This window comes from Martes martes, assembly GCF_963455335.1.
Source record: "Martes martes genome assembly, chromosome: 13".
NCBI lineage: Eukaryota > Metazoa > Chordata > Mammalia > Carnivora > Mustelidae > Martes > Martes martes.
The window spans coordinates 74,736,855-74,764,428 of NC_137901.1; the positions used below are offsets into that span (position 1 = coordinate 74,736,855).

Genomic DNA, 27,574 nt, shown 5'->3' on the forward strand with positions numbered 1-27,574 from the left:
TGTTTTCTGTCCTTTTTTTCTCTTCGTTTTTAAAACAATATAGTGCAGACTGCACTTCTCACAGTAGAATATAATGGTCAATTTTAGTATAAAAAAAAAACATTCTCAGAGATTTGTAAATGCACTTAGTGCTTGAACAGGCCTTGGAGAGATACAGTACCGCTTCCGGAGTGCCAGAGGGGCCAGGGCTCAGGGAATTCGGGCCTTGGGGATGTAACCGGGGGTGGGGGGGTGGGTAGGGAGGGATCCCTGCCTGCCTCCCTCCCCCAACCCTTGATGGTGCCCAGCAGGCTTTGGAGGGCAACTTGCTGGAAGGGAGTTGGATTGGGTCTCCCAACTAAAATCAGTAGGTCGCCTCCTCGCTGGCTCCTAGGAAAACCCCAGAAGAAGATGGCAGGCCCACTGTTAGCCCCTGTGGTGCCTTTGTGCGAATAGGGAAAATGGCACCCCTTCCTCAAGATTCGGAAAATTGCCATAATAAATATACAAGTCTGGGATGCAAATGGTGTCTCCTTGGACGAGGTGCCCTTGTGCAGCGCACAGCCTGTACAGCTGTGCCCAGCAGCCCTGTAAGATGTGGAGAGAAGGGGGAAGGTGGTAGTACAGGGTTTGGAGAGAGTAGGAATGGGGTACAATTCTGTGTTGGGAAGGAATGGTAGGAGGAGAAGGAGAACCCAGAGGAGGAGGAGGAGCAGGGGGTACTGGTAGGCCTTGGAGCCTATATTAGAGTGGTCTTCACCTGGATTAGCCAGTGAGGGACACTGTAGGCCCTGTGACTTTCTATACCCCTTCTCTGCTCCGTTTCCAGGAGACTGGGGAGCTCATGGTGGGAGATGTCTGACCCCCGGGGGACTGCTCTGACCCCACCCTGACTCTAGACTGTCACATTTCCTCCTGTATCTCACTCTGGCCTGAGCTCCTCTCCTAGGAAAGCCAGAAAGAACCATTCCTGTCTTAAAGTGGTTTCTGTCTCCCTGCCTCTGCTGGCTTGGATGGAGGCAGTGGTGGACGTCAGCAGCTGCCCTGGGCCCTCCCCGTGTCCTAGGGCAGCCAATGGCAGGGAGGGGCCTTGGGGAGCCTGGCCGCCGTGCTCCTCCCCATCAGGCGGCTGCGTGGCAGCAGCCAGCCTGGCTTCCCTGTGGGCATCCACGGGCACTCAGGCCCAGGGCGAGGCTGGGCACCCCTGTGCACCGCCCACCCTGTTCCGCGGCCTGCCTCCCCACTTGGTGCCCTGTCCGTCTGTCCGTGTGGCTGCCCGGCGGGCCTTATCTGTAGACAGGCAGGCGGATGTGGGCGTGCTGGTGGTCGAGCAGCCGGGGCACGGCCACGGTCTCGTAGCCCTTGCCCAGCATCTGCTCCTTGATGCAGGGCGGCCGGATATCATTGATGAGATACTCCAGCGACTGCAGGCTGCTGCTCAGCACTGCTGTGTTGCACACGCTCTTGCTGGGCAGGCCAGAGAGTGCCTCCGTGGGGGGCCCTGCCAGCTCCCGGGCCGCCCCCGGCCCCAGCTCGGTGACCGCCACAGCCGCTGCCGGGTTGTAGCAGTCGCTGGTGGGGGTCACCAGCACGCTGTTCCAGGGGGCGGCGAAGTACTGGCCCACGGTGAAGCCAGTGGGCAGCCCCAGGCCGCAGTTGAGGGGTGACCCGCCGGCCCTCTCGTAAACCCGCCCCCCACAGGCCTCCGGGGACTTGCTGGCCACCGTGCCGCCACTGTAGGCCCGCAGTGGCTGGGGTGGTGGCGGGGGAGGCTTCTGCGGCCACAGCAGGTAATCCAGGCCCCCATCTGCGTACCCTGCAGGCTTGGTGGCCCCAGCCAACGTCAAGGCCGCTGCGCTTCCCTGGCCCAGCTCGGCGCCCTTCCGGCAGTCGGGCAGGCCGGCAGCGGCCGCATAGGCCATGCCGGGGAAGCTGGGCATGGGGCCATGCTTGGCCGGGCTGGGGTGGGGACCAGCCACAGCCTGGCAGGCAGCGGGCGCGGCGCCCGGGGCCTGGCACTGCTGGTTGAGCTGGTACAGGATACTGTGGATGGAGGGCAGGTTGGAAGGTGGCAAGGGCAGGCCACGGCCAGGCAGGGGGATGACGGAGGCGGCAGTGGCAGCAGCCGCGGGCAGGCCGGGCGGCGGGGCAGGCGCTTCGGGGGGCTTGGGGTAGGCCAGGGGCCCCAGAGTGCTGGGCGCCGGGTAGGGCGCAATGCCCACCTGCACGGCAGCTGGTGACAGCTTGGTCCGCTTGCCCTCGGCACTCTTGAGCACGCTCTTGGCGGGCCCGGTGGGCGCAGTGGCGCTGGAGGAGGACACAGCAGCCTTGACGATGGCCAGCAGGCCCTGGTAGCCGGCAGCGTGCTGCGGGTAGGGGCTGTAGCGCTGGCCGCTGGTGTCATAGCCATTGACGGTGCGGCCGAGGTGCTTGTGCTGGGGCACCCGGATGTTGGTGGGGAAGATCTTGATGGACAGTGGGCTGTTGGCCACCTTCTCCGCATAGGCGTCCAGCTCGGCTGGGCTCGGGTAGCGGGATGAATGCATGGAGCTGGCCGCCGTCTCGCCTGTGGGGACAAGCGGGTGAGGAAAGCACAGGTGAGAGCCGCCTCCATGACCCAGGGAGCCCACGGCCCGCCACCTGCAGCGGGGTTCACTCTGCCCCCCCTCCATCGGTTCCCCATCCGTCCCATCCCCTCACTCCTCCAGCTTGTTCCATCTACGCTCCAAAGCAGCACATCTAGCGTCAAGTATGGGAAGGAAAGCCCACGTCGTCAGCTGAACTCGCACAGACTGAATGCACTCCTGCAACACCCCTGTGGCCAAGGGATGGGACACGGCCAGTCCCCCAGAGCCCCCTGCGCCCCTGGCCAAGCGAACAGCTGTCCTGACTTCTCACGGCAGTGTCAGGCGGGATGGAATCCTGCTATGCGTCCCCACCCGTACGGGCCTCTGCGACTTAGGGTGGCTTGTGGGATATGCCCAGGTGGCATGGTCCATGCATTCTCACTGCCCTGTGGTCCTCGTGTGGGATGCGACCATCACAATGTACTCGTCCTTGCTCCTGTTGATGGCATTGGGGGAGACACACTTAGCACCGTATGTCCTCGTGTACACATTATCCTGTGACTTCTGTTGGGACTATGCCCAGCAGGGGGATTCAGGGCAGGTGACTCTGCAGCTCTAGGAGAAGATACCCACAGTCTGCCCAGGAGACTGTCCCAGGCTCCGCTCCCCTGTAGAGCACAGACGTTCCGGGGGCTCTGCAGCCTCAGTGATGCTTGGTGTCACCTGTCTTAACACCACACCGCCGGGAGGCTATCCCTCCTATTGCTTCATTATCCTCTCTGTGCCTCCCTTTCCTCATCTGCAAAATGGGGTGATGATGACCTGCCACCCTCTGTGGGACGGTTAAGCGTGCTGCTCCTGGAGCAGAGCACAAGGCCTAGAACAGGGGGACATGGTGCAGGCAGCAGCCAGCCTTTGCTCCATCAGCAGGCAGGTGAGGGGAGTTTACCCACCCCGGCTGCCCAACCCGTCCCTGTCCCCTGCATGGCCTTTTCTGCATGTGGTCGGCATGGGGCTGAAGGGTGCACTTTGTGTGACAGGCTGACTGTCCTAGTCTTGGAGGCACAACTGGCGCCTTCTGTGGGGCAGGTGGGTTGCTGGTGGGCAGACCCTCTTCTCCCATCCAAAGCCCCTCCCTGGGCCTGAGATATTCCTCGGCGTTGCCCAGGACCCTCCGTGGGTGGGGAAGTGAGCAGGGGCCTCCCAAGAAGTAGTTGGGAAGACCCTGGGCTTTAGAACCGGCGTGCTGGGTAGAATCCTGTCTGGTTGTGGGGCTTTGTGCCTCTGGGCAAATGGTCTGTCTGGCTGAGCCTCAGTTTCCCCACCTGTGGAATAGGCATCAGGTACAATTACGCCAGTCCTGCAGGGCAGCTTGGGGGAAGGACTGTGCCAAGGGGCTGAGCAGAGGGTGTGAGGCTCACAGTCGGTGCTGGGAAGGGGGCGACCTCTCTGGGCCCTTGGGCGAGGGGACCTCTCAAGGTCTCCACAGCATATTGCCTTCCTCCTGCCCCATGAGCACCCCTGGAACCCCCTGGGGACTTGAGAATGAGGCTTCCCCACACTGTGGCTCTGTTTCCTCATCTGTAAAATGGGCATGATGCTGCTGGGGACACTGCCTCCCAGGGTGGCTTCAAGTTCCAATGAGTTGTGCGTGGTGGGGTGTGTCAGCAGAAGCAGGTGCTCTCTAGGCGGAAATGGTAATACCCTCCCATCTGCCTGGGACAAGGGCCTTCCTGGGGAAGAAGGGGCAGTGGCTCGGGCTGCCCTTTCTGACCACAGGTAGGCCTGGCATGGTGGCTGGGTGGAGTGCTGACCCCATCACCTGCCCTCCTCCCCCTCGGTTGGAAGGCCTCAGCCCACATCCCATCCTTCCAGAGCCTCAGCCCTGGTCCCCTTGTTGGGCTCACAGCCAATCTCGGCAAGGTATGTGCTGCGATGGGAAGGCACAGGCATTTTGGGGTGCAGGGGGGGCTCACTCAGGCTGGCTTTGGAAAGCGAGATGGCTTTCTAGAAGAAAGAGCATCCCAGTTAAGGCAATGTTGAAAGGGGTGAGGAGAGAGCAGAGAAACACATATCAGGCAAAAGAAAACAGCACAGGCAAAGGTCCAGGGGCGAGGAAGCCTATCCCAAGTGGGAACTGTAATTCAGAATGAAAGCAGAAGCCAAGGGCAACAGTCGAGGGAGATAGAGGCGGCCTGGGAGGGCGTGGGGTAAGGCAGTGGCTTCCCCCACCCCACCCTGAGGGCACATTAGCCAGTCTGGGGATGTACTTAGTCCTCACACTTGGGTTGCGGGAGCCCCCATCCCAGCTACGGGGGTCCAGTGGGTAGTGGCCCAGGATACCACAGGACAGCCTATAGTACATGGGACCACCTCTGAGCACAGAGAATGTTGGAGAAACCCTGCCCCAGACCATTGACAGCCAGGCGAAGTTTGACACAGGGGAGAGGGAGGCCCAGGCATGCATGTTAGAGAGGTCAGTTCCCTCTGCCCTGAGGTGCAGGAATGCGGTCTGACACGGGCAGGGCAGCAGGGAGGGAAGAGGCAGGCAGCCCTCAGCGTCCCAAGGAGCCTGGGCCAGCGCCCCTCCATCCCTTGGTCCTAATCTGGGCCGGCAGGTGGAGCTGACCCCTGGCAGGCCACAGGCCTCCATCCTTGACCCTGCCTGGGGCAGCCCCCTCCTAAGTGGCCTAAAATAAACTCGGTGTGGAGAATGGAAATGTCACTTTGGCCAACGGGGGAATCTTTCTCTGAGATTGGATTTAAACTACATTATACAAGCAATTTCATGGGCACTTAGCGCCACTCGGAGAGTCCCGCAAAAAAGGGACCAGCTCTTCATTTACCAGCCATAAATCAGCAGTTGCTATAATGAGCACAAAAATGTCACTTTTATGCAATTTTACAGATGAACAAAACTGGTGAAATTAACTGTGGTAACCTACCAGAGTCAGCAAAAGCGGCTGCCGGGGAAAAAAATTATATCTGTATGTATTTTTGTTCCTCTTCAACCCCCTTCCCAAGCAGGTTTCTGCCATTGTGGTGTGAAAACTCATTTGTCCTCACCATTATACTTTCATTTGGAGTTTATCTTGAGTATCCAATGAGCCACCAACTGTGAAAATGATTAAATCTACAAAATCTATCTAATGGATGGAATAAATTAGGTGTTTAAAACCTTTAAGAAGAAGAAGACGACGACGACGAGGGGGGTTGTAAAAAGGGTTCAGCCTGTTACTGGTTCCCATTCGCTGAGAGGAGGGGCCCGTCTGGGCCCTACCAGTAAGCAGGGCTCCCCCAGGGTGGGTTGGGGCCTCCAGTATTTGAGGGAGCTGATGGGGGCTGGGGGTGCCCTTTGGCTGCACTGAGTACAGGCTGGGCTCTGGGCCCACAGCTTTTCTCGAGGTCTCTTGTCTGGAGCACCTGAGCACTCTGAGAGCCGGGAGGAGGGGAATGGGCAGCGACAAGTTCAGCACCGTGGCACAGCTCCGTGGGGTCAGGGACTCATAGGTTTAATGTGTGGCAGGCGGGGGGACCTGCTGGGGGACCCCAGGGCCTGTCTTCGATGCTGCTCCCTCCCTGCCTTCTCTGGTACCTCTAGCTGGACTAGGGGACCCCTACCCCCCAGTCCAGAGGTCCCATTAGTGCCTGGGTGTGGTCACCACAGACACCACAGCAGATCCCGGTGGCCCTGGGCTTGTCCTTCTGCCCCCCAAGACTCGGGCTCCCTAGCTGGCCTGTCTGCTACCGTGTCCCCCAGCGTCTACAGGACACATAGTAGGTCTCCAGGAATGTCTTACTGGACGACTAGGCTGTGCCCGGATGGACCCTTCCGGCCTGGGGGCCTCTGTGTGCTGCCAGTCACAACACTTGGAAGAACGAATCCCAGGAGGGACTAAGCTAAGGAGACAGCCCACGGCAAGCCGCCTCTCCAAAGCCCCCTTCCAGCCCCGCGTCCAGACACTTCCTGGGCCCTTGTCTATGCAGGCAGCACACAGGGCCTTGGAGAAGCAGCAGCAGCCAGAGCAAACCAACATTCCCGCCCTCACAGAGCTGACAGTCTCACAGGGGCGACAATCCTGAGACCCTGTCAGGCGGCCACAGGCCCCAGGAACAGGGACAAAGCAGGCGTGGTAGTCCACGAATCCTTTGGCACTCCTCCCACAAGTAGTGGAGGCTCATCTTCCTTACCTGGAATGTGAAGGAACTCAGCTACTCGGTTCTGCGCTGAGGGGGTGGAGGGGGTGGCAGTGGGGCGGGTTGGGAGCGTGGCGGGTGGGGCGCCCTATGGCCCTCCTGGCTGGGCGGTTAACAGGCAGCATGGCTTCGCACGGACACCAAGGTGGCTCTGTGCCGGTCTGTCGGGGTGTCTGTCCCTGGAACCCAGTCACTGCTCTGGGAAGCCTCGGCCCCACGGAGGGCCACATGTGGGTATTAGAGTGGACCATTGGCATCCACCACCTGATGTGGGAGGAAGCATGCCTTTGGAAGCTTCCAGCACCGAGCCCAGGTCTCCCTCACCCTGCTCCCAGCAGCGCCACGGAGCAGACACACCCTCCCCACTGTGCCCTGTCCGTTCTCCCGAGCACACAAGATGGCTGTCGGAGGTCACTGAATCGGGGGGTGGGTAGTTATGCAAGCACAGTAAGCAAAACAGTGGGGCCTGGGGCGTGCAGTGACCCTGAGGAGGGGTGCCTAGTGTGGATGCTGTGATCAGCGGAGGCGTCTCTGATAAAGTGGCCTTTGAGGGAAGGCTGCAGAGTGAGGGAGTGAGCCACATGGCTTCTGACAGAAAAGCAGTCTTCCCAGGGGGAAAGCAAGTGCCAAGGCCAAGGGGAATGGGCCAGGCGTGCCTGGGGAAGCAGTGTCAGCAGGGGAGGATCGTAGAAGGTGGACGGGGTCAGGCACTGTGAGGACCTGGGCTCCTACTCCGCGTTGGAGGGCGGGGACCAGAGGAGGGACAGGACCTTCCTCGAGTTTTGATGGGACCCCTCCAGCTACTGGGTGGAAAATTGGGCAGGGAGAGGGGGCCTCACGAAGAAGTCCTGGGAGCAACTTGACTGTCCCCACGAGAAAGAGTGCCCAGCAGGTCCTCAGTAGAAATGTGCTTTGCTGGGCATTGAAACTTGGGTTCTAGAAGGTTCTGACGAAATGGGCAAAGGAGTACCAACAGTACGGGTCTGTGGAGGCAGGAGGTAACAGAAGGGCTGTACCTGCGAGCCCTCGGCCTCTCTCCTTCCCTCTCGAAGGGGGGCCAAGACAAGACTTAAAGACAAGAACCCTAGAGGCTGGCATGGTCTTGCCTGGGAGAGGGGCATTTTAGTTCTCTGTGCTTTTCTGTAGTCCCCAGGGGCTGGCCCTGACCATGTGCCGTGTGTGGGTAGGGGACAGGCATGCAGCTCTCCTTTCTTCCAGGGCCCTGCCCTTGATGCCTGCGTCACAGCAGCCTGCTTCAAAGCTGTCTCCTCTACCCTTGGCCTCGAGCTGCCCAAGGCCCTCCCTGGCTCCCTGCATGGGCCCTCACCACCAAGGGGAGCAGAGCACCAAGAGCAGCTAGGAGCCTTTTGAGAAGGCATCCTAGTGCAGGGGGCTGGGGAGGCAAGGGTGGGCTGAGTCAGGCTGCTACCCCTCTCTGGGTCTCAGTTTTCTCTTATGTAAAATGGAACACTACTGTTGGTCTTGGGAGAGTTTTTATGAGCATCCTCGGGGGTGCTATGGTTGCTGGTAGTGATGGCTTCACTAAAGTCCCCTCCACAGCCTCCAGGCTCCCGGGTGCGTCTCTGTACAACGCCCTCTGTTGAGCCCCTGTGTGTGTGTGTGAAGTCTGAGCTGCTCAGGCTGGCATCCAAGGCCCTGGCCATGGGACTCTAACCTCTCTCTGCAGCCCTCCTTTCCCACAGGGCCCTGGACACACCCGTGGTGTCCCTGGGCTCCCTCTCACGTGCTGACAGCCACCCTCGGTGGAGCATTGCCCTGGGCCAGGCACAGTGCCAGCTCCTTACAGCCCTGCCCTTTGGACATCCTCATGGCAGCCTGGGAGGTGGCCCTGGGTTTCAGAGGTGGAGGGGAGACATTCAGGGAACAGGGTGTCAAGTGTTATTGCTGACTACTGGAGGACAGAGGGGCTGGGGATGGGCCAGGGGCCAGAGGCCAGGAGGCCTAGGCTGGGGGGCAGGGACTGGGGCGGGCGTGGAGGCTGTGCCTGGCGCAGAGGTGTGCACACCCCTGAGACTGTGTTCGGACACCACGTAGGCCCAACCGTACACCTGTTGGCTGGGAGGTAGCCCAAGGAGCACCAGTTTGAGAGCTCGGGTGGCACAGAAAGGATCTGTGAGGCAGGTTCTGAGCTCTGTCACCTGTCCCCTGGGACCCTGCTCTCTGTCACCAGGCGTCACGGACACCATGGCTCGGGACAGGTATCTCCTCCCACAGGCTTCTCCTCAGTAACCAAATTCTCCCGGGTCCCTTAGAGCCTAGCTAGGATGATGCCCCCTTGTGCTCAGATACTTGGACACCCGCCTCACCTGGTCTGTGTCCCACACCCTAGTGGTAAACCCTCCATGTCCGCCTCCCCTCCTCCACCCCGCCCAACCGCTCCTGCAGAGCCGGGTGAATCTGGGGTTGGGTGGAACTGTCTGTGTGCTGCCTGGTGCACAGAAGGCGCCTGAACTCTGCCCTGGGAGGATGGAAGAAGAAGTGGGGCTTATACCTGGCTGGGGTGGCTGGCTTCGGCCTCCGGCCTCGGCCTCGGCCTCGGAGGCCTCCCTAGGGATGGGCTCCACACACCCCTCCCCGCCCCCAGGGCACCCAGGCTGTAACTGTCTGTTGTCTTCAGGGCAAAATACTGAGGGCAAGCGTGGCTCTTTCTCCCCACCCTGACCCCTGGGAAGATGTGTGGGGTCCCAGCAGGTGTCTGCAGAGTTCATTGTCTCCCCCCACCCCCACCACATTCCGAGGCCCGTGGGACGTGGCGGGGGCAGAAGCCAGACAGAACTGAGACTCCGTGTGCAGAAACCACCGCCCCCACCCTGTGAGTTGGGCCCCCCCTGCCCCACGGCCCCCATTAAAGTCCTGTCAGGAAATTTAAGAGGCTGGCTGCCAGTGCGGATGGGCCGTCACTGCCATTACGTTAATGTTATGGGCCTTTTACAGGTGCCTTAAAGAGATGTGGTTATTAACGAGTATATTAAGCCAATTAAAAGCAGCCCTTTGAGTGGGATTTAATGTTGCTACAGGGAGATGGGAGAGCGGGACTCGGCAGCCCCTGGTGGCCCCCCACCAGGAGGAGGGGAGAAGCATGGGTGGCCAGGTGGGGGCTCCGCAGGAGTGATGGCACGGGTGCAAAGCTCAGACCCTGGCTGGGGTCGGGCCGCAGCATTACCACTTGTAGTGGGACCCTTGGTTTCTCATCTTTAGGGGGAGAAGGATGGACAAATCACAGCGGGCTGAAGTCCGTGGGCTCCTCTGCCCTGTAAGGCCCGTGGTGCCCGCTCCCTGAGGGGCAGTGGAGGAAGGCATGGTGGTGGTTTTGGGGGTGGGGTTGTCCAGGGCAGCAGTGGGGAGATGCCAACTCCCAGGCTCCGGGGTTCTCGGTCGGACCCCAGGCACCTCCCACGGCCATGCCAGTCCCTCCAGGTACTGTCCAGCTGAAGGCAGGCTCCTGCAGGGCCATGGACACGCTCCCACAGACGTTGTTCCCTTGGGGGACATTGGGTGTTTTTGACTGGAAGGTGGAATTCTGTAGCTTTCCCCTGGGAGGAGTGGGAGGACTACAGGCATGCCAGGCACACAGTAGGTACTCAGCGAATGTCACTTCTTTCTCATTTATCTTTTCCTGTTGCCTCTTCCCTTCAGGCTCTGGAAGCCAAGGCAAGAGCACTACCTTGCTGAGATGGGGGAGGGGTGTCCCCAGGCGCCTCAGGGCATGAGGCGTCCCTGAGCACAGGGCCTGGCCCAAGCCCACAGGGAGGAGCAGTCCGCATCTGCATTCCCCTTTGCTGCCGACACTGTGCCCTTGGAGGTGGCAGCCTCCTGAATGCTCAATTAATGTGACACTAATTAGCTGGTGGCACCAGCAGAATCCCTAATGAGGCCGCCCAGGAAGGGGGGTGGTGGGGAAGGCGGCTGGGCCGGGGCTGATGCAGCTGTCCTCTGGCCCACACTGCGAGGGCTGGGGGAGGGACGAGGGCGGCCACCAACAACCCTGACCTGCCCCCAGCTTGCTGACCCGGGGTGTGAATCCAGGTGCCCCAGTCCCCAGCAGAGTGACCTCAGGGAGGTGACCGCAGCTCCCTGGCCTCCATCTGCCCTAAGAGGACAGGGGGGATTCCATGAAAGAATGCGTGTCCGAAATCTTGGTACATCATGGGTGCTCAGAAAAGGCTGGCTACCTGCCTTCCAGCTCTTCCTGGACCAGACTAGGCAGTGCAGGGTGGCGGTGATCACTGGGCGCTGCGGGAAGGATCCTCTCGTTCTCTAACCACGTGTGTGCACGTGCACACAGGCTCACATGTACACACACCCAGATGCTCAGGGACACGTGTGGAGTCACAGGTGCTCAGATATTGAAGGCCGGCCTGTACACAGAGACCAGGAGATGCTCACAATCTCACAGTGTATCTACCCATGCCTTCCATGCCCTGGAGTGCCTGGGGGGCCCTGTGGGCAGGGCTAGGGGGACTTTATTCCTTCCCAGCCTGACCTTCCTGCCACTGACCTGTGTCTCAGTCTCCCTTCCCTGCTCCCTACCCGGCCTCTGAGAGCCTACTTCTCACTGTCCCCCTGTGCTCCGCTTGCTGACCACTGCCTGCACGGTGCCCTTTGGAACTGATGCCTCATCTCCCCTCCTTGTGGCCACATACATTCCCCCTCCTCGCATCTCCATCCACAACCACGTGGATCTGACTCCTCTACCCTTCGCTCCCCAAGTGCCCGGCCCCATCCCATCCCCTGCCCCTCAGCACTGCTTTCTCTGCAGTCACATCCCTGGCTGGCTGTTCTGGATATCGGTCCATTGTAAGTGCGGCAGACTCTCCCTGTCTTTGGCTGTCTTGACTTTTTTTATGGTGCATTTTGCCAAGCAGCAGTTTTTTTTTATTTTAATGTGTTCCAACTTGTTTCCTTTATTCGTGCTTTTATCCCCTCTTCCCATTTGCAAGTCCTTCGTGGTGGATGTTCCCATCATTTGCTTCAAAGAATGATACGGTTTTGCGTTGCATGGTACCAGATTTTTAGTCTGTCTGGACATCCTCATTGTGTGTGGTGTGAGGTAGGGCTCCAATGTCATTCATTCCACATGGATAAGCAGGGGTCCCAGCCCTGCATGTCTATCCCCAGGGATCTGCAGGGCCTGCTTTGTCCCAGACTGAGCTCACATGCACACTGGTCCACATCTAGATGTTCTGCTCCATGCCCTGGCTCCCTCTGTGCCAGTGCTGATCCCACCACCTCAGCCTTAAGCCAGAGCAGTACGACCCTGGTCCTCTACCCTTCTATTTCTTTGTCAGGCGCGCGTTGCCCGTTCTTGGCCTTTTGTTCCTATCAACTTCAAAGTCAGCTTTTCAAGTTACACACACACACACACACACACACACACACAGTCAGGATATAAGGATTGGGCTGATTTTCCCCCTACTGAAATCTCTGTCCACATGCAGGACATACATCTATGTTTATTTTGGTCTTTAAAAAACATCACTGAATATACTTTTTCTCCACAAAGGTCATTTACCTCTTCCACCAATGTACACCAATGTGTTTCTTTTTTTTTTTAATTTTTTTTAAATTTATTTATTTGTTAGAGAGAGAGAGTGAGCACAGGCAGACAGAGTGGTAGGCAGAGGCAGAGGGAGAAGCAGGCTCCCCGCCGAGCAAGGAGCCCGATGCGGGACTCATCCCAGGATGCTGGGATCATGACCTGAGCCGAAGGCAGCCGCTTAACCAACTGAGCCACCCAGGAGTCCCCAGTGTATTTTAGTTTCTTAATGATACCATAACGTGGCTAAAATGGATGGTTCCTGGAAAGACACAAACTACCTGACTGACTTATGAAGGAACAGAAAATCCGAACAGACCTATAAAGCAATAAAGCACTGGAATTAGTCATCAGAATGCTCCCTCACTGAAGTCACCACCACAGTGAGATCCCGTGTCACAGTTGGGGGGGACGGCTGGGATCAGAAAGCCAGGGGGTAAGTTTCAGTGAAGACGGGGAGAACTGGCACCTCAGCCGTGGCCAGCAGGCATGCACAACAGCACAGCTGTTCTGGAAACCTTTCTGGCAGTTCCTCAAACGAGTTCAATGGAGGACAGCCGTGTGCCCAAGCAACGCAACTCTCCTCAGGTTCACCTGCAAGACGCATGGAAACCTACGTCCCCACAAAGACTTGTGCATGAACATTGATGGCAGCATACTCACGATCGCCCCAAAAAGAGGAGCAACCCGCATGTCCATCCGTAGACACGTGGTAAGGAAAACATGCCGTAGCCACACCAGGGAAGATTACTCAGTAATGACAAGGAATGACGTATGGGTACGAGCTACTTGGGGGCTGAACCTCGAAAACATAGGAACTGAAAACAGCCAAACACAAAGGGTCACACATTGTACGACTGCGTTTATCTGAAACGTCTGAGACAGGCACATGCGGAGACAGGGTTAGCGAGTTGCGGAGTCCAGACTGATCGTTCATGGGTGTGGGGTTTCTGTTTGGGGCGATGAGGCAATGTTCTGAAACTTCATGGTGGTGACGGCAGCACAGCCCTGTGAATTCGCGCTACAGGGTATTCACCAGTACGCTTGGAAGGCACAGAGCGTGTGGCGCATGTTACCATACACGGAAAGCTGTTTCCAAAAAAAAAAGTAATAGTATCTTTTTTTTTAATGTAATTTCCAGCTCTTTAGCTGGAAGAGCCTGGCCTGCTGCCTGCCATTGTAAATAAAGTTTTATTGGAACACAGCCATGCCAAGCCTGGCCTGCTGCCTGCCTTTGTAAATAAAGTTTTATTGGAACACAGCCATGCCATTCATTTCCGAGCATCTCCGGCTGTTTCCGCGCTACCACGTGGCCGAGCAGAGTAAGTTGCCATAGAGACTGTGTGGCCTGGAGGGATGAAAATATCAGAAAAGTTACAGGAAATGTTCGCCAGCTCCTGTGTGTAGGGGAACACGATGGCTTTTGGATGTTGGCCTCATAGCTGCGATCTTGCTGAATTCTTCCAGGGTTTCTATGCAGCTAGTTTTACTTCTTTCTAATCCTTGTAGCTTGTTACTTATTTTCCCTGTCTCATGGAGCCGACCAGGACCTCTGCACCATGTGGATAGGCAGGGATTTGGATCTTTGTCTTGCTCTGATTTCACCAGCCCTCAGCTTGGCTTGCGGTATGGGTTATGCTTGGATGCTCTGTAGTGAAGGAAGCTGCCTTCCTTCCTAGGGTTAGAGCTGATTTTTATTTGTTAAATCATACAAAGGGGGCTGACTCCGTCTGGCCCTCTCGCAGCCCTTTATCTCTGAGCTTCTGTCCTCTCCTAGGCATGGTTCCTGTGGCGGGGGTGGCACTGGCCCTTCCTTCTGTCCCGAGGCTGCACTCAGTGACAGTTACATAATTGAATCTGCTACCAGAGGTTTGTCTTTAATTTTATTGGAATTTTAAATTGCTTTGTTTCTTCCGTATTTTATTAGTGTCAGTGGAAGCAGCTGCACCTGCAGGAATGCTCGCGCGTCCAGCCTTCCGGGGTCAAGGTTGGTGGGTGAAGGATGGGAGTAGGGGAGAAGCGCCTCTCCCTGCTCCTTCTGGGTTAGCAAGCCCTTCCTCCCATGAAGATGAGAGAGTGGGCTAGAAGCCTTTTGTCCTTTTGTGAGCACGGGGAGGGGCGCTCCCGCTCCCTGCGGGGGAGGTGGGGCAGGTGAAGTGTTTGAGTCTGCCACCAGGCCCTAGGGGTTCTCTGTTGTTTTTGTCCTCACATCACAGTCGAGTTAACAGGCCCAGAGACGGCCACTCACTCACTTGTCCAAGACCTCACACACATACCCCACTCAGGGCACAGCTAGGATCTGACCCCCCAGACCAGCTCTGTCTCCATGCCTTTGCCCTGGCGGCTCATGCGCAGGAGGGCAGTATGAGGCACAGAGAGGCTGTGCCACTCGCCCGAGGCCTGGCAGAGCAAGGATGGCAGCTCACGTCAGTGTCCTGGGGTAGCTGCCTCAGCTCTTCCCTTCCTGGGTGGCAGGTCCTGGAATGTCACCCCCATGCTCCCATGGTGCCTCTCTGGGGCTCTCTCCTCAGCCTGTACTTAGAGCAGTGCGCGCTCCAAGTTTATGGATCAACACCATGATGAGAAAGTCAAATATTTATTATCAGGGAAGGTCCTGAGCAGCTGAGAAAAACACGCTTCTGTCCCAGGTGTGGGCAGGTTCTATCGGGGACCCAGGGACTCTGGCCAGCTGGGAGTAGCCCAAGAACTCAGGCCTGAAGTAGGGGAGGGGAAATGGACTCCCCTGCCCACTGTATATACACACACATACACCTTTTGTCCCTTCTTTTTTCTCTCCAGGTCACTTTCTCTAGTCACCTGTTCCAGCTGCCCAGGCTCCTGGACACAGGGCCACCCCCACGCCTGTCTCCTCTACTTGCCTGACCTCAGGCCCCAGAGAGGGAAATTGTGGCCATTTCTGGTTTGCTGGCCATGTTCTGGGCATATGTGGTTGCCATGCCTTGTGCAGCCTTGTGCAGGCTGCTCTGATCCCATTTTTATAAAGAATGGAGGGAGAGCATCTCAGACCGGGCCATGTCCTCCCTAGACCAGGCTTTTGACATTATTGTCACAGGTGGGCAGAGCTGGATGGCTTCTTAGGTCCACCTGACTTGACCCCTTGCTTTACAAAAGGGAGAGCACTGGCCCTAAGAAGCTGACCAACTTGGCCAAGGACAGTACCCATGGCCCAGTTGAGACCTTTCCCCTGTGGTAAGAAATGCAGCCAAGCCTATGGTCCAGTCACAAAGCTCAGGGAGAGCCCTTCCCATCTCAGCTCTGCCCGAAGGCCACAAGCACAACTGCCCCACAGTTATGCCCAGGAGGAAAGGGCAGGAGCCTCACTCTGCCAAGTGTCTAGGCCCTGACAGGCAGCAGGGCACCCAATTCAATTTGCTTATCTCCCTTCCTGCCTCCCTCTTTCCTGTGCTTTTCAATTACAGGCAGAGTCACTGTCTTTTCCAATCAGTGCAAAGATGTCAAAGGGTCTGAGCGAGCTGGAAAAGCAGGATGTCCTTGGTGGCCCTCCACACTATTTCGTTCAAGCCTTGGAGCAGGAAGGAAGGACGAGTCCAGGTCATCACGCCCACCCCAGGTCGTCCCGCCCAGCCCCTGCCTCCAGCCAGATGCACAAGAGCAATCAAAGGTTAAAACCCGCAGATCCTCTGAGCCAGTAAGTCCACCTGGGGAAGACCTTTTTTTTTTTTTTAAACAAATACACATACATGTACAAAGATCCATTACAGCCCTGTTCTGAATAGCAAGAGACTAGAAACCACCTAAATGCCCATTAACAGAGGGATGGTTTAAAATGTTATTCTTTATCCAAGTAATGGAATACAATGCAGCAATTAAAAAGAATGAGGGTATTCTTTCTATCACGTGGTGAATAACTGCCAGGACATATGAGTCATGAAAAAAGGGAAGAAATTGAGAGGGGGGGGGCAGATATGAATGTTTATACGAAAGGTATTTATTGTTCCTCCTGAATGTGTATTTTTCAGGAGGGTATTTAAGAAACTGCCAACATTGGTTTCCTCTGAGAAGGTGAGTTATTTTTCATTTTAAATTCTTCTGCTTTCTGAATTGGGCACCATGGACAATCTATTCAGTGAAGTACTTAATTTAATAAAAAAGAATATGTTCTCTCTGAAGGTCATATAAAGGAATGAAGGGGACTGTGCATGAAAAACATATTCCTTGAAACCAAAGCCCCCCACCACCACCAAATTATCTGTCCTTGTTTTGTTTTTGATAAGGCAGACAAATATTTCTCTATACCCCTCTCTCTGGAAGAACACCAGCAGAAGAGCGAGCCTCAATTTTGAGAAATGTTGATATACCTTCTCTTCCTACAAATACCCCCAAAGCAACATGGAACAAAAACACAAGTTCCATTTTTTGGCAAAACTAGGAGACAGCTAAACCCCTAAACAACAACGGAGAGGCTGCCCAAAAGCAACAGCGATCCAGTGGGGGCTTGAGGGAGGAAGCAGAAAGAGTGCCATAGCTGTGCAGTTCAGAAAGAACCGGCAGCATATACTTCCCAACTGTGACAGATACATCCTGTATGAGTCTAAACAAAATCTAAACCCTCTTTTTTGCAGTGAAACCAGGAATGCAGCAGCTGGTTATTGACCTTCCCTAGGCCTGCGTGGTTCTGAAAAGCAAAGAAGGTAGGGCTAAGTAAGAAATCCCACTAATAAGCCATACTTGTAGGTATGTATGGTTTGTCTCTGAGGCCACTGGAGGGAAACAGCTGGGCTGAGAAAAACTCCAGAGGCAAGTAATAAAATTGAACCAGGATGGTACTTAATCAAAAGGAAAATGAGACAGGCAAAGCCTACGTAACATCTGGCAAAATAAATAAATAAATAAATCCCACTTCCCATCGAAAATGTAGCCACAGATGAGACGAAGATTATAGCCCAATATTTCACTGTGAGGGAAAAAAAAACTTTGTAAACAATTGTTTCTATAAAACAACAACACAAGGCAGATATACAAGAGTAGAGGAAAAAACTTGTAAAAGCAAAAGGGGAACATGGAATGTATAAGGAAAACAAAAAGTTCAAAAAAAAAAAAAAGTGAGCAAAGTGAAAAGGGTACATCAGGAAGATAGGTGAAAGACAGACAATCTTTGCTTAACTAATTCTCCAAAGAAGGAAACCGAAATAATACAAGCCTGGGATCCCCCTGTCAGAAGGGCATGGTACTGTGTTCCGGGAAAAAGAGACTCTCAACGGTCAACCCCAAGGCACATGCTAGTAAAAGTAATAACATGAAAGACATGGAAAGATCTAAGTGAAATGTAAGAAGGAAAAATCAGGCTTCAACTTCTCCATGCCAACATCCGACAATAAAGGAGAACTGGGTATGGTCTGCAAAGATCCGCAAGGAAACAAGTGACTCAGGGAGAATTTTTCACTCATTTAAGCAGAAGATCGACAAGATATACCTTTCTGAACTTGCAGGAACTCCTGGAGTGCTGTTCACTTGGGGCAAGCCATATACCCACGGACTAGCTTTGGTGATGGGAAACTAAGGCACAAGAACTGGTGGTGAGCAGTGACCCTATTTCTCTAGGAGACAGACTGAAATTAACTGTGGGACTGTGACCAACATTATAAATCCTGGGAACAGTGTAACAGTATCACTAATAACAGAAGGTTGGGAAGGGGAAAGAGAGGAATGGCAAAAGCACATAGATATCCTCATATTTAATAGTTGGGATCAAAAGATATATATTTTTAAGATTTTTTTTTTCAGTAATCTCTACACCCAACATGGGGCTCGAACGCACAACCCTGAGATCAAGAATCATATGCTCTAACAACTGAGCCAGCCAGATGCCCCAAACAGTAGTTCAAACTGATGTCAGGTAAGGGCACCTGGGTGGTGCAGGCTTGGTTAAGTGTCTGACTCTTGGTTTTGGCTCAGGTCGTGATCTCAGGATCATGAGATCGTGCTGGTGTTGAGCCCTGTGTTGGGCTCAGTGTGGAGTCTGCTTGAGATTCTTTTTTCCGCTCCCTCTGCCCCTCCTGCTTGTGCTTGCTCTCTAAAATGAATAAGTCAATCTTTAAAAAGAAACTGATGTCAGGTAATGGAGGCTTAATATGAAGAAGTGAGCGCTAAGAAAATGTTGAGAAAAAAAGGAAATATATCGATTTCATAATTTTGTTTTTTTTAGGGATAGTAATAGATACTGTTCCGAAAAAATAAATATCAGGGTATTATTTGAAGTTACAGCACTAGAACAAGGACAACCTTCTGTATGATCAGTAGGTACACAAAAAGCACAGATCACATAGAGAAAGACTTTTTAAAAATATTTTATTTGAGAGAAAGAGACTGAGCAAGAGAAGCAGACTCCCCAGTGAGCAGGGAGCCTGACACAGGGCTCAGTCTCAGATCATGACCTGAGCTGAAGGCAGGTGCTTAACCAAGGGAGCCACCCAGGCACCCCGAGATAAGACTTTTCAAAGCAATTAAAATAAAGCACAAAATAGATCAGACACCTGTCATATCAATAAATGTAAATGGCTTAAAACATTCAAAAAATTTTAAAAAGCCATTCAGATTGTCTCACAAAGCTTAATCCAACTCTATGGTATATGAGTCATGTCTAAACCAAGTAATTCAGAAAGGCTGAAAGGAAAGGACTAGTAAAGTTTCAAGGAAAATGTGAATTAAAAAAGCAGAAATTACCGTTGTATTAAATATGGCAAAGAAAGATGCAATTCACTACAAAGAGTTAAAAGATTACTATCTGTGTGTTAAAGGACATTGCATCACCATGCAGAATGCCACACCTGTACATGCTGCAAGAAGAAACAGACTGGGAACACATGAGTAGTAGGTGTCTAATTCATTTCTCCATCCATGACAGGTAAGCAAGGATACAGAAGACATAACCAACATAATTAATGGGGGAGACATAATTGAAATACACCAAGCTCTGAATCCCCAATATAGCCACACTTCTTTTCAAGCCCCATTTGAAAAGTCATAAAACTCACAAAAACTGATTACATCACAAAGAAAAATTTAAGTCCAAAAAAGTGGAAATTATGGACAACATTCTCTGATCATAATGCATTGCAGAAATAATTAATTACAAAATCACCTACTACCGGAATGGACAGGTGGAATTCAAATGAGCCTTAGGTCAAAGAAGAAATCAAAACCAAATTATAAGAGATTTTAAAAATAATGATAAAAATGCCTTCTATTAGGGCTCAGTGGATTAAGCCTCTGCCTTTGGCTCAGGTCATGATCTCAGGGTCCTGGGATTGAGTCCCGCATCAGGCTCTCTGCTCAGCGGGGAGCTTGCTTCCCCATCTCTGTCTGCCTCTCTGCCTACTTGTGATTTCTCTCTCTCTCTTTCAAGTAAATAAATAAATAAATCTTAAAAAACAAAACAAAACAAAACAAAACCTTCTATTAGGACCTGTAGGGTACAACTAAAGCAGTGCTCAGAGAATTCATAGCCTTAATAATTCCTTTTTTCTTATTTATCAGTAGCAAGAATTAAGCTTCTAACTCATTTTTTAAGAAGAAAAGTACAAAGAAGACCTTAATAAAAATATAAATTAGTGAATTAGAAGCCAGGAAAGGGTAATTACTAATAAATAAATCCTAAAGATAGATCTTTGGGGGAGGGGAGGTTGGTGACCTCTTAGCTAACCTAATCAAGAAAAATGGGGATGGGGTGGGGGAGGAAAGTACAAAATACACAAGAAAAAGGATGAAATCATCATTTAAAAGAACAGTAAATTAATTTGTTCAACCTCATGAAAGTAAATTTAACAACTGGACAAAATGAATACTTTTCTAGACAGACATAATTTACTAAACTCATTCAAGAAGCTGTAGAACAATGATAACAGATCAATTATTACAGAAGATCAATTATTACAGAAGAATCAAAGAGCTACTCTCCCACCCCAAAGAAAGGCACTGGCCCAGCCTGTTTCATGGAGGATCAGCTAATCTTTAAAGAACAGATAATCCACTTCTACTTAAACTGTCACAACTGCATAGAGAAAGGAGGGAAGCCTCCATTTTCTTTACAAGGCAAGCCTAACAGTGATCGTGAAACCCAGCAAAAATGTGTTCCAAAAAACTGAAGACTAATCTCACAGATGAAATTATAGCAAAACCCGTAGGCAGCCAAGCCAATCCAGCAGTGTACTGAAATATTCACCATGAGCGAGTGGGATTCGACCAGGAATGCAAGGATAGTTTGATGTTAAGGGATCGCTGTCATTATTCCTATTAAAAGATTAAAGGAAAAAAACCTACAATCGTCTTCACAGACACTGAAAAGGGATTTGGTAAGCTGCAGCTTCCATTCTTAATTTTTAAAAAATTCTTAATAAAACAGGAATACAAGGACACTTATTTAACCTGATAAAACATCCATCCCTGAAACCAGCACTTTGCATGATAGGGACATCTTAAAAGCTTCTCATTAGAGTCAGGAATGAAGCAAGCGTGTCCATTATCAGCACCATTATTTTTCACTGTTGCAAGGATCGCAGCCAACACTATTAAGACAAAGAAATTAAGGTATAAAACCTCCGAAGTACATGCACACGAAAACAGTGTAACTGGAAAATCTAAGAAACCAAATGGAAAAACCATTACAAACAATAAAAGAATTCAGGGCGCCTGGGTGGCTCAGTGGGTTAAGCCACTGCCTTCAGCTCAGGTCACGATCTCAGGGTCCTGGGATCGAGTCCCGCATCGGGCTCTCTGCTCAGCGGGGAGCCTGCTTCCCTCTCTCTCTCTCTGCCTGCCTCTCTGTCTACTGTGATCTCTCTCTGTCAAATAAATAAATAAAATCTTAAAAAAAAAAAACAATAAAAGAATTCAGTAAAGGGGCAGGAGTTAATAGCTTTTATGGAAATAACCTCCACTTCAGGAAGAAAAGACTAGCCCAAAAAAGGGGTAACTATCCAGAATTAAACTTTTAAAATGTGCACGGATCTAGGTGAAGCGAATATTACAACATTCCCAGGGACACAAAAAAGTTGGAACAAACCGAGGGTTTCTCATGGCCCTGGAAGGCATCGACATAAAAAAATAATTTCTTCCTGAATTATAAATTTCCATGTGATCCCAGAAAAGAAAAATAAAATAAAACAGGACTTTTGTTCTTACCCAAATGAGCTGATTCTACAGTTCGGTCAGAAAAATAAATAGCCAATTTCCATTTCTAGAAATTTAGGGTAGGGGCCCAACAAGGAACAACAAGCACCACCATATAGTAAAAGGTGTTGTGTACATGCTACAATGCAAATGAACCTTGAAAACACGCCGCTAAGTAAAAGAAGCCAGTTGCAAAAGACCACATGCTATAGGGTTCCCTTGTTAGGAAAGAAGAAGGGGAGTGAGGAGTTGGAGAGTGACTGCTGGTAGATAAGAGGTTTCTTCCTCAGGTGATAAGAATTTTCCAAAATTGACTGGGGTGATGGTTGCAAAATTCTGTAAATATACTAAAAACCATTAATTGTATAAATCACATGGGTGGGTTTTATGGCATGTGAATTCTATTTCAGTAAAGTTGTTAAAATTCTCTGTAACAACTCTGTAACAATTAAAACACCATCGCCCTAATGACTTGAGTATGCTTGGATCTATACCTTACTTTTTATACCATGTATTTATTTATTTTTATTTTTTAAATTTTTTATTTATTTGACAGAGAGAGACATAGCAAGAGAGGGAACAGAAGCAGGGGGAGTGGGAGAGGGAGAAGCAGGCTTCCTATCAAGTAGGGAGCCTGATGCAGGGCTCGATCCCAGGACCCCGGGATCATGACCTGAGCTGAAGGCAGACATCCAACAACTGAGCCACCCAGCACCCCTATACTCTGTATTTAAAACAAAAACTAGAAGAAACCCTGGGGAACTTAAAAAAAAAAAAAAATCTCAGCATGAGGAAGGAGACATTCTAAAATCCATGACCCAAAATCCACAGGCCCTAAAAGGAAATACAGATTTCACTTCACAAAGACAAACGGCAGAATCAAAGACAAATGGTGAGTTGGGAAACCATATGTAATTCAGATGACAGACAGAGGTCTAATTCCATCATATACAAAGAGCTCCTGTAATTCAATGAGGACAAAAACTACCCAACTAAAAAAATGGACTAAGGAGATGAATAAGTTCAAAGATAAAACAAATGGCTCCAACATGAAAAGATATTCATCCTCATTCATGTTAAACTTAATTTAAAACTGCACTGTGATCCTACTTTCACTGATGAGGTGACCAAGCCTAGAAGTGTGATACCATGCTGTGATGGTGAGGGGGTGGGCAAACAGACTATCTCACCCAGAGTCATCTGAAGATATCAGTCAGACTACATCTATCAAAATTACAAAGGCAGGCGGGCACCTGGGTGGCTCAGTCGTTAAGCGGCTGCCTTTGGCTCAGGTCATGATCCCAGGGTCCTGGGATCCAGCCCCACATCGGGCTCCCTGCTCAGCAGTGAGTCTGTTTCTCCCTCTGCCCCTCCACCTGTTTGTGCTCTCTCTCTCAAATAAGTAAAATCTAAAAAAAAAAAAAAAAAACCTCAAGTAAAATACTTAAATAAGTAAAATACTCAAATAAGTAAAATCTAGAAAAAAAAAAAAAAAGGTAAACACCTATTAAGAAAGGAAAAAGAGCCACAGCGTAAGCACAATGATGAATGGCAACCAATCCTGGGCTATAGGACAGAGCCAACAGGGAGACAGCTGTCCCCTTACACTTAAAAAGAGGGCGACAGCACATGCGCATGAGCGGGGAGGGTGGGGGGGTGGGGGGTGGGGAATGAATCTTAAGCAGACTCCAACACACCCAGCATGGAGCCGGACATGGGGCTCACAACACTGAGATCATAACCCTGAGATCATGACCTGAGCTGAAATCAAGAGTTGGACACTTAACTGACCACCTAGGTGTCCCCAGAGCTGTCCCCTTTGAAGAGACAATAATTGTTCATTTCTAACTGAGAGCTGTAGTTCAGGAACCCGGGCCTATGTTACCAGATCCTCTGATTTTTTTTTTTTCCCAAGAGACATTAGAAATCTAGGTTATTAGGCAAATCTCCCTGTTTTCAAATGTTTCCAAGGACTTCAAATTAAAAAAAAAAAAAAAAAAAAAAGACCCCATGATGGCTAAAAAAAATCGGATCAGAGTTTGGTCTTCCTGTCCTAGAGGGTCAAGGAAGACAACCCCTTGGAGATCACCTTGTCCAGCTCCGTAATTTGACACACTGAAAACGCAAGACCCAGAGCGGGGAAAGACATGCCCAAGATCACACAGCAGATCAGGCCCTGCACTGGGATCCCACTCAGGACTATGTGCTTCTGCATCGTCCTCCTCTCTCCCAATAGCACCAGAAAATCATGGTGAGTGAGACAGACACGGGGCATCATGGGGTCCCAGGCAGGGGGCTCCTGGGGAGGAGGTCACACCATGTAGGAGTCACCCACCCCGCCAAAGGGTGGGTGCCATTATTGGGGAGGGGGTACAGCACAGGCAAAGGCCTAGAACACAGAGAGCTCTGGACAGGGTGGTGGTGGGTGGACGATTCCTGCTGGGATCTGCCCCACAGAGGCCTGAGGTGGGAAGAGCTGGGTGCATCCGGGAAAGAGCACTCTCCCCCCACCCCCGACCATGGACTCAGGGGGCAGAAGAAGGGGACAGGGACAGGGGCTGGGGAGGCTGTGCACTCACACTTGCGCAGATCCAGGCTCTTGCTCGGGCAGGCCAGGTGCTGGCCTGGTGGGTTCTGGGTCCTCTGGAGACAGGCCAGCATGGCTGAGCTGGGGGCCCGCGGTGGGGCACACTGTGCAGCAGGGTCCCTGTGAGGAGGGAGATGAGATGCTTGTCACTCGGGCTGCTCCGTGCCCGCCTCCCATGTCCCCCGGCTGGCAGTTGCTTCCAGCAGCCTCCCCACTACCCGGTAGAACATCGGAGACTTTCAAAGCAGATGCCCCCTTTCCCTTATCTGACAGAGGAGAACGCTGAGGCCTGGAGGCATTAAAGGAAAGAAAGGAAAAGAACCTAGATCTCAGGTGGTGGATTTCCACCATGTCACAGGGGGCGGTGCGGGGGGTTGTGTAGAACAGACCGGTGGGTCACCTCCTCCAAGGGGCTTCCCTGATGCCGCCAGGCCTGGTTAGATCCTCACCCCCTCCCTGTTTCCTCAGCAGGTTGCCCTTCCAGCCAGGGGTGGCCTGTGGCCCTCTTGTCCCCACCTGGGAGTGGGTCTGTCCCTGCTCTTCAGTTTTGAGATCATGGAGAGCAAAGACCCCATGTGGTCACCGCTGGAAGCGACACGGGGGCCGGGGTGGGGGGGCCAGTGGGCGCCTGGGTGTTCCAGTGTACTGAAGAGTCCTGAGGCATTCTCACAGCACCCCAGGGGGAGACGTCCAGGACGGCATTCCTGGGAGAATGTGCAGTCTCCAACCCTGACCAGTGCTGAGCCTGAGCCCTGAGCCCAGGTCCCCAGGGCCACCAGGGTTCCCAGAACACAGAGGCCCTGATGGGCAGGGTGAACACAGGCCAGGTGGGGCCTGCCCTGGAGGCCATGAAGAGGGAAGGGTGGGTTTCTCTGCAAGGCCCCTCCCTTCTTCTTGTCCTAGTTAGGAGCCAGCAGCCAGACACCCCTGGCATCCACCGAGCTGACCCCGGCCCCCCCCCAACCTCCTGACCTCACCCCACCCCCACTGGTGTCCTGAGTAGCCAAGCTGGGCCAGCTCAATCCTCCCGCCAGTTCTTAAAAAAAGGAAGAAAGACAGGGTGGGGGGGGGTGTTTAAGGGGAAGAAAGGGAGTTATTTAATACTAAACAGGTGTCTGGAGCCCTTAAATTCTGCTGCTTTCTTCTAATAATGAAGTATTCATGAGGAAAAGCCTTTTTTCACTACTTTCTTAAGATACTAATTTCACAACAAGCTCCTTGTTACGGCGCAATTATTCCAATCTTGAATTTCCCCGAGACGGTTGCAGCCTCCTGTCTGTCCTGGCCCCTCGGTAAATGAAAGACAATCACGTAACCACCTTTCATTATGCTCTATTTTACTTTCAGCAAAGGTACCCTGAAAGAAATGATTTACTCTGAAAGGGACTTTTATTCAGTTTCAAAACCAATTTTCTCCTATTACTGTCTCAAAAAAAAAAAAAGAAAAAGAAAAAGAAAAAAAAGTAGGGGGTGGGTGGGGGAGGGGAGGCAGTTCATATCCCCCTCCCTACCCCCCAGTTGCCAGCCTTAAGGCAGGCAGAGCTGCAGTATCCACTTCCCGGCTTTGATTTCTGGTAATTTTAAAATATGCCATTACAATCAGGCAGAAATTATACAGTTTAAAAAGGGAATGAAGTGGGCTTTATTGCAGGGATGAAAGCCCTTGACAGCGGGAAGGAGGCACCGCTCCTAGGGGACAGGGGACCCGGGCCCTCTAGGACAGAGCCGCACACTCACACTGCCTCACTAGGACAGCTGGGGACATGCAGGCAGGACGCCGTCCACGTGCACTCCACTCGTCTCCCGAGGTGGGCGCCCACTGCCGTCCTCCTGAACGTGAAAGTCCTCTTCATCCACAGATGGGGAAACCCAAGCCTGAGAGAGGCAGCACCCCGCCCAGGGCCACCCAGCAGGCAGTGGCTAGATGAGCCTGCTCCCTCACCACTGGGCAGCCCCCCAGGCTGGGCTGGAAACCTGGGACCTATAGACCCTTGCCCCAGGGCCAACCATGGGACCCCAGGGGAGCTACTACCCTCCTCTTGTAAGTAGAGGCTCCCTTATCCCTCCCAGGTCATTACCCACCAGCATCCTTACCATGCCCAGCAGGCCCCTCTCCCCCTGCAGATCCTTTCACTGTGTGCCAGGGGCCCAAGAAGCCCAGCCCCTGTCCAGGTCCGCTCCTGCAACTCCCATGGGTCACACATGCTTTGCAGCTGAATGGGGCAGGATTGGGACTGTAGTTGTCGGGGGTAAGGGGCAGGCTGCCTAATCTTGGGCCTCTCTGGACCCCATCAGTTGCCCTCTCAGTGGGGCTCTGGTTTTCAGAATGCTGATGGATGCCTAAGCAGTTCAGGAAGCCAAGAGGTCATCAGCTCAGGGGGCGATAGAGGATCCCCCTGGAAGGGACAGCATCCACTCAGCTCAGTACAAACAGGCTGGATCACCTCAGCCTTGCTTCTGGAGGCCCCACAGCCCAAGAGACCATCTCTACTGGAAGGCGAGGAGTTTTTCTCTCTGTGCCTCTAATCCCAGTTCACTGCTCATTTTCCCAGGAACCCTGTGCCTTGCTTCTTGGGCAGGTGGGGGGTCACCGTGGGAAGGGACAGGAACCAGCCCAGCACGGTGATGAGCAGGTTACAAACAGTTCCCACAGCATCCCAACCAGCTACAACAGGACAGAGGCCCTCTCTAACCCCATAACAGGCCCAACATTCTTTGCCTATCCCCCCACACCACCCGCCCGTCCTGGCCAGCTCTCTTAGCCCTCCCTCCAACTGGCTGCCCCACACCTCCAAACCTTTGCCTGTGCTGGTCCTCTGCCCAGAGCACCACGACCTCAGTCCATTTTAAGTCAGACTCTGGCTCAGCTGTCCCTCCCCTGGGCATCCCCCCCTCCACAGTCCTAATCACACCAAGTTGTAATTGCCAATTTTCATGTCTGTCTCTCTCCACTGGACTGTGAGTTTCTCAGGGGCAAGGACCATGTCTTATTTGTCTCTTTCTCCCAGTGCCTGGCAAAGAGTAATCATTTAATAAATAGGTGTTGAATGACTGGCTGAATCAATGAATCAGTTATTGTCAGATGAAGTGACCAGGGCCCAGAGAAGCCAAGCATCCTGCACAAGGCCACACAGCAAGCTGGGGACAGGAATGAGGCAGGCGCCTAAAACACTCTTGTTCTTCCCGTGAACCCACGTGCACCCCTCCCTGCTTGGCATCATCCCATCTGCAGAAAGCCAGCTCCTCTGAGGCCCCACTCTGCCTCATGACCAGCCCCCCCACCCCTGCCCCTCCACCAGGGACCGTCCTGGGAACACTGCTCATTTTGAAACCCTATCTGCAAATCAGGCTGTTTATAAGCCCAAGGTCTTTTGTGACTTTAATAAAAAAAAGGGGGGGGGGAGAGGGAGGGAGAAAATGTCGCAAGCCTCAATGATTAGAATGCTTTGGCATCATTCCTGACGTGGGGGCTGATAAGACGTCTTATCTCAGAGGCACCTCTAGGAAAAGGTCCCCTCCACCAGATAACGCCCCCAG

At 52.6% G+C, this 27,574-nt stretch overlaps 1 protein-coding gene across 1 annotated transcript in view; it reads right to left on the minus strand.

Moving 5' to 3' along the window:
- The window catches only part of FAM222A (family with sequence similarity 222 member A), a 54,085-nt gene continuing 26,511 nt past the window's right edge, over nucleotides 1–27,574 (minus strand). Inside the window, exons 2-3 of the mRNA XM_080822088.1 lie at nucleotides 24,030–24,157; nucleotides 1–2,545 (exon numbers count right to left, since the gene is read on the minus strand). Coding sequence (XP_080678214.1) covers nucleotides 1,266–2,545; nucleotides 24,030–24,111 — 1,362 coding nt within the window. The 5' untranslated portion in view covers nucleotides 24,112–24,157 and the 3' untranslated portion in view covers nucleotides 1–1,265. The remainder of the gene's footprint in view (nucleotides 2,546–24,029; nucleotides 24,158–27,574) is intronic.